The sequence below is a fragment of the Merops nubicus genome, unplaced genomic scaffold, assembly GCF_000691845.1.
Source record: "Merops nubicus isolate BGI_N331 unplaced genomic scaffold, ASM69184v1 scaffold36504, whole genome shotgun sequence".
Taxonomy (NCBI): domain Eukaryota; kingdom Metazoa; phylum Chordata; class Aves; order Coraciiformes; family Meropidae; genus Merops; species Merops nubicus.
Genome location: NW_008604177.1, coordinates 684 through 7,689, shown reverse-complemented (window position 1 = coordinate 7,689; position 7,006 = coordinate 684). Strand labels below are relative to the sequence as shown.

Here is a 7,006-nt window from a genome sequence, read left to right as displayed (position 1 = left end):
CAGGAATCTCAGCATTAGAACCTCACCAGGTTGGTAACTGTCTTGCCTGATGCTCTACTGCCTGTAAATAAGGATACCAGTCCTAGTAACAGAGAACTCTGACTTTTTCAAAATTAATTTTGAAAATCTACCCAATTACTGCAGCCCTGACGTCCCCAGCTCAAGGCTTTCTTCACCCCGAGCTTGACCAGGAAGAATCCATTTTTGTTAATAGCTTCCTGGAAATAGGGTTTTTAAGTGGGAGATGTCAAAAGTGTCTAACTGAACTGTTTGCAGATGTGATGAAGAAGCAGGTTGTCAGTTAATGGTGCAGTAGGGCAGGAAAAATCCAATTGCCATTAAATTAGCCTTTTGAAAATTGCCATTGGGCTGGTGTCTGGCATATACAAACTTCTGCTCTGCGTCTCTGTGGTTAGCGACCTTTACAAGCCTTGTTCACTTACTGAATTTTGTGTTTTAGGAAGAAATGTGAATATATTTGGCTAAGCCACAGTTACTATAACACTCTGAACATATGTATTTGTAAGTAGTATCAAGTTTCAGGGATAAAATTTAACATTAAACAATGACCAGATTTCAGTCATTCACCACCCCAGCTCTGGCAGGGGCACTTCAGTCTTTAATGGAGTTGGAAAGTGTAGCTCAGTCTCTTAACTATTTATTTTAACCATAGGTATTTTTTTTAAATTGCACTGATAAAGTACCTCTTGTCCCATGTGCCTTTTGGCCTGTTAACATTTTGCAGCAGAAACCAGAGAGCAGATTAAGAGCAGCTCAGGGAGAAACTGAATACTTTAAATTAGGCAGTGTACAACATCTCCTCTTGGGACCTGGGAAAAAAAAAAGAGGGGTTTCAGAGAACACTGCTAAGTTAAAGACAATAGTTGTCTTGATTTTTATAAAAACGTTTTGATTTTAAGTTCTAAGAATTAAAAAATAACAATTTCCTTTTCATTCTTAACAATCTCGCTTAGTTTTCCTATTCTAGTAACAAAAACAAACAAGAGTTTTGTTTTCATGTTTGTGTGCTTTAGAGTAGCATTGAAATATTTACCTTGCAAATACCAGAGGGGATGCACGAATACAAACAGCACCTGAAGTCTGGATAAACATGGGATTTTCTTTTGTGGCATCTCTGTTTTGTGGAACAGAAGGGAAGTGGGTGACTCTGTACACGTTTCTCTTTGGTATTGCTGTGAGCTGCTGTGTCATACTGAAACTCCCCTGTGTTTGGTTCTTTTGAGGGGCCCTTGATCACATAACCGTGATGACAAAAGATGGGAAGTTTCCACTGAACCAGCTGGCACAGATCTCACAGAAGTCACCACAGCTCCTTATAGTGAACATGACCAATTTTCCAGAGGTAAGGGCACGTTACGGAAGGCGCTGCGAGGGGAGGTGATTACCACAGGAGCAAACAGGTTGGTGCTGAGCAAAGGAACATTTAGACAAGGTCAGCCAAGGCTGGCAGGGCTGAGAGCTCTGGCTGGGCTGTGTGTCGCTTTGTGGCTGACACAAACCAGAAGTGATTTCCATGAGCCACAGTCCAGCCCTGCCCAGCACAGAGTGTCTCTCCTGCGCAGCCCCCAGTCAGGTGGGGACTGCCCCTCAGGTTGGGACTGCTCAGGCTCAAGCACAACTTGTCTGGGGACTAGTTTCCCATCAGCTGGATCTCCGAGAGCTTGGTTGGAGAGCAGCACTGAGTGTGTCACAGACCAGGTGCCTGGGTTAACTGTGCCCTGCCAGGTCTCCCTGCTTCCCATGCTTTTACAGCACCTGGCAGCCTTGAGCACACCCACACTCTCCCTTGCTTCACCTGAATTGCACATGTGGACGCAGGGCTGCATCTGCTCTGTTTATCACCTTTCAGTTCCTTATGAAGACATGGCCATGCACAGGACCAGACATGGAGTTGGAGTAGTCTGTATTTGTGCTGGGGACACCATCAAACGCCTCTAAAACTTGCTTGCTTACCACCAGGGCTGGTGACACCCTCTGAGAGCTCATGGAAGAGGCTGCTGATGTACCCTATGAGCTTCTGCAAAGCTTCCCTGGTAGGACTAAGCTGGGCCTGTTCTAAGTGCTGTCACAGGGCCAGGCTTAGGCAGGCTGAGCTTGGTGAGCTCCTCCCTTGGCAGCGCCTGTATGTCAGAACACAAATTCGGTGCTCTGAGCCAAGTTCCCTTGATGTTCTGCAGGAGCCTTAGACAGACTCACCCCTAAACAAGGCAGCAAATCTGAAGCTCCCCTCAGGACCAAGCAGTAGTGGTGCCCTGGAGCAGGCTCAGGCAGGTAGAGCCGGGCAGAGAGGAGCAGTAATGAGTGCAAGGTTACCTCTTCATCCCACTCTGGGTCTGGAGGTTTGCCAAAGCTTATCTCTATTTATTTTGCAAAGGCTTTCCCCAATTAATGAAGTCAGCAAAGTCTCAGAGGAGGTCACTGTAAGGCACTTGATGTCTAAGTGTTTCTTAAAGTATATCTGACACATATAATGGCTTTGAAGAATGGAGGCCCTTCATCTGCGAGTGCTGTGAGGTCCCTCAGTGCCAGAGCTGAGAGTGCCAGGGAAGTCTCCCCAAGACAGCCTGTGTCCAAGTGGGAGCTCAGGCTGAGAAATGGGCTTGTGAAAACCCAAATATCACATTATGTAGCATTGCCTACATTTGCTTTTTAAGCCAAAGGGCCATTTTTCATTTGAACTCGAGCTAGAACTATTTATCTCAATGCAGTTGTTTTATACTGTAACTGTTCCACAGATAAACAGATTGAACTCTTTAAAACCATTACAGACATGTTTACTTGATGTCATTATGTGCAGCATATAGTCAGTACTTCATGGCATTGAAAAGCAAATAAAAATGCCTGAGGAATCTGGGAAAGAAAATAACCATAGAAAAGGACTTCCAGGGCCAAATTCTGTTGCCCTGAGAGTTACAAAACCAAACAAGACTATCTTTCTAAGCATGGCTCTTAATTGCATGGGCTGCAAGAAGATGGGGACAATATTGCAGTACTTTCCCCCCCTTCCTCTGTCTCCTCCAAGATGTATGCTAAACAACACAGCTTTTACTGAGCATTTCCTTCCTACAGAGCAAGCACTGTCCATAGAGCAACACGTTTACATTCTTGGTGTGCTGAGGTCATCTTGGCTGCATTTTCTGTGCAGTTGTTCTAGAGGACAGTGGGTATGTCTCAGAGAACACTAGCAGAGCATTTGTTTTGTTCAGCCATGTCATGCATCAGGGACCTGAACACACACAAACACGTTAGCTTGTGCCTCAGTTGGCAAAAGCAGAACTTCATAAACACAGGCTTAACTGCAGCAGCCTGCAGCTAGAAGTGTGAAGGAAAAAAGCATCAGAAGTAGCAATGTGCCCTGCAGGCAATGCCACACATGTGCCACGAGAACAGACTCACTTGGTCTTGCCACTGTCCATGTCAGGAGTGACCCAATGGCAGAGTGCTGCAGGAGCTCCTGGCAAAACTCCCAGTTACCCACAGAGCCTGGTGCTCTCTAGAGGTACCTCAGCACCCTGGGATGGGCAGAGAAGCCTTCCTAATCACTTGGCAGCTACCAGGCAAACCTGCACATCCCACCTTCTAAGCAAGCAGAGTGTCAGCCAGCAGTGGGGGAGTTCTGAGAAGTTAATCCCAAGTAATAAGCTGTAAAATAAACACAGAGCTGGGCTGGGCACAGGCTCTGTTTCTCAGCCAGCTGCTACTGCCCTGATGTAATGTGGTTAGGCTGCAGTGCTGAAGTGGTTAAGTTAGTTAACGTTTCTAAATTGTCACTGTGTGATTTCTAGTGGGAAACATTCAACTGGAATTTTTAAATGCTCAGAATCTTTCATCTCCTTCACCACAGTCAGGCTATGCCTTGGGAATTTATTGCGGTTTCACTCTGCGTTGCCTCAAACCATTCAAATAGTTTCAAAGAAGCCAAACAGTTTTCTTTTGTTGTTGCTTCCCTTCCCTTCCCTTCCCTCTCCCCCCCTCATGCCCCCTACCCCGATACCGAGCGCGGCCGTAGTTTCCCATTCGGTTTGATCAAAGCTCTCTGCACCAATGTAACTTCCTGATCTTACTGGTAACAGAAGTAAATGTTTCCATGTTCCATGGAGATGGATTGCCAACTATTGACAGAGTTCTGGCATATGGGAATGATTATTTCCTAATTCCCTTTACCTTTTGATGTGTTTTACAGAGCACAGCTGCAGCCATGAAGGCTATACGGGAGAGCGGCATGAACCTGAACCCAGAAGTGGATGGGACAATAATTCGGGTGCCAGTTCCTAAGTGAGTACTGGTGACAAACTTGGCCGCCTGAGTTTGTCATCATGCAAGATAAGGCAGGAGATTGCAGCAAATGCCCTTCCAAGGGCCAGCATGCATGACTGCTGGAATGTGGTGATGCAGCTGCTTTCCAAGTAGCTGTGTTTCAAGTTCAGAAGAAAAACTGAGCCCTTAAAAGTGGAACCTTGTCCAAGTGTCTGATCTCTAAGTCACCACATTTTGGCATCTGGTGGTAGGTCTTATTGTACATCTCACCCCTGCAGAGGAAACTTGGCTGTCTGCAGCACTTTGCAAGAGATGCCAAAGACTTTTGAAGCTGTATTGCCTTAATTCAGGGGCTGATTCTTTGGTGCCCTGATGTAAATTCTTTGAATTACCAGTGCAGAGCAGCAGGAACACAGTAGTGAACCAGTAGCATTAGGGGTGAATAGCACCTTGCTGCAGAGAACACTACAAGGAGGTGATAAAAGAAAGAGGGAGGAAATTGATAGCTTTAGCTAAAAACTCCACTGCCTCTTGTTGTGTGATACAGACTGTGTAACTGATGGCAGCCTGGAACTTTTGGTGTGAGGCTGCTAGAATTGCAGGCTGCTCCTGACCAAGGGCTGAGGGAATGGTGATCTTTTCCCTCACCCATCTCAGGTTTGGGTGGTGCAAGGAAAAGTCACAAGTTCTTGTGGGTGGTTGGACCCAGAACAGCCAGATCTATGTGATCTCACAGCCTCACCTTATATGGTGCTGGGGTGCTGTGAACATCTCCCACAAAGGGGAGAGACAACAACTCCCACAGAGGGGACAGGCTCTGCCTGTGACACCTTGCACTTGCACTGTGTTTTACAAGCCAGGTGACTTCTGACCAAAGACAAACCAAGTATTTCTCATGCTTTTGATCTACTTTAAAAATTCTATGGAATTCTACCTAGCATTTTGATCAGAGAGGGCTAATTGCAGCTTTCCATTGCTGCCAGTGAGAGGGAATGACATTATCATTCTATTTGCTGATTTTCTTTTCCCTGTGTTCCCTGCCCTTCCCCCATTCATCCTCAGGAGAGGAGGAGGAGGGTACCATTATCTGCATAATTGCTGAGGCTCCTGGGTTGCTGCACAGTGGTTTGATTGTTAATGGGCACTTGGGTCATCCTTGAATATGAATTGCAGGGGAGGAAACTCCAAAACTGCAAATCCCAATCTTAAAAAAAAATAGTGTTTTTTAAACAAACATGTACTGTCTGTCACTATATTTTGTGGTGCTGCAGAGCAAAAATGAGTCTTCTTTCCCCAGGGTGGATCTGCCCAGTGTGCTCCCTTGTTCCTCTGGTGTCGGGGTTGCTGCTCCTGGCCCCTTTCCCTCAGAATCCTGAGCTGAAGAGGTTTCTGGCCCAGGAGATGTACCCTGCCCTCACTGGCACCTCCCGTCCTGTTTGCTCACCCGCTCCTTAGTAACACCACTGGGGCCTGCAGAGTTTCCTCCCTTATCAAAAAGACAAGCAGACAGTTTCAACCTTTTAAAACCTTCTAAGGCTTCTAATGCAGACAAGGTCAGGGGATGTGGAAATAATCAAATTCTGCTCGAGGCCTCTCTTTAATATTATATCCCTGAATTACTTTTAAAAATTTTCTAAGTTTTTCATTTTCCCAAGTCTAAAGATGTTTAGCAAAGACTAGATGACAGACAGATACAGTGAAATGCCAAAATCCTGACAGATGTGCAAAAGGAGCTAACAAATCAGAACTGAAGAGGTAATATTGTTTCTGCAGAAATGGTTCCTTTCATGAGGAGGCACAGAAAAAGCCCTTCTCTGTTTTTACAGACACTTTTTAGTCTGACCTGTCAGCTAGACACACCCGTGTCATATTGTGCCATATGGAGGTCCAGCTATGCTGCAGTGCTTCAGAAGGTTTCAGCTGAGCATTTTAAAATGGAGTTTAAATCTCTGTATTTATTCTATTAGTTTAGTTTCTGCATTGCAGCTTTAACAGAAAAAATACACTCGTTCTGTTCGTGTTTACTTCTGCTGCCTGCTAGGATCCCCTCTGCTCCCCAAGGCACTCGCCTGTTTGTGTTGCTAGCACTGCACAGGCAATATTTATTTGTATAAAAAGTATTCTCTGGGGGTTTAAGAAGAAAAAAAAAAAAAGGCAAGCAAACCAGCCATGGGAACATTTGTATTGGTTGATCTCTTGGCCGAATTTGACCTGACCTTGTGTCTTTTATGGTATTGCCTCATTTTTAGATTCATCTTTTTTGGACCCATTGTGTTACGCTGGATATTGTTTGTAAATTAGTAATATTTTTACACATGCTTTACTGAAAGCCCGATGACTCATTTGAAAGTTTAATGACTCATTGTGAGCTTTTTTTTCCCCCTTTGCCCTTTAAGAAATATGCAAAGATACCTACTACAGAGAGAGAGGACTCCAAAAATGTCATCTGAAGAAACCCCGGGGCCGTTTCTGAGCTGCGCTGCTCGGGATCGCCCGTGGCCAGCAGTCTCTTGCATGCGTTTTGTTGAGCCCTATACGTTGCACCCTGTGTTTATCTGCAATTACACATGCAGAGTGTTTAGTTAAGCCTCCTTCCCTTTAACTGATCCCTCTCCTTCACAGGAAATTCCGAGCGTTTGAGATACAGGAATTGCTCTGACCCACACGAAGGCGTCGAGCCGGGCCGTGCCCCGCGTGCTGCTCGCTGTGGGGCTGCTGCTGCCGCACC

The 7,006-nt window shown here is 45.6% G+C and overlaps 1 protein-coding gene across 1 annotated transcript in view; it reads left to right on the top strand.

The window, feature by feature from the left end:
• Nucleotides 1–4,300, top strand: part of MRRF (mitochondrial ribosome recycling factor) — a 5,105-nt gene extending 805 nt beyond the window's left edge. Inside the window, 3 exon segments of the mRNA XM_008938928.1 lie at nucleotides 1–29; nucleotides 1,245–1,363; nucleotides 4,205–4,300. The exon segment at nucleotides 1–29 is cut by the window's left edge and continues 14 nt beyond it. Of these exon segments, the coding sequence (XP_008937176.1) occupies nucleotides 1–29; nucleotides 1,245–1,363; nucleotides 4,205–4,300 (244 nt within the window).
• The last annotated feature ends 2,706 nt before the right edge of the window (nucleotides 4,301–7,006 follow it).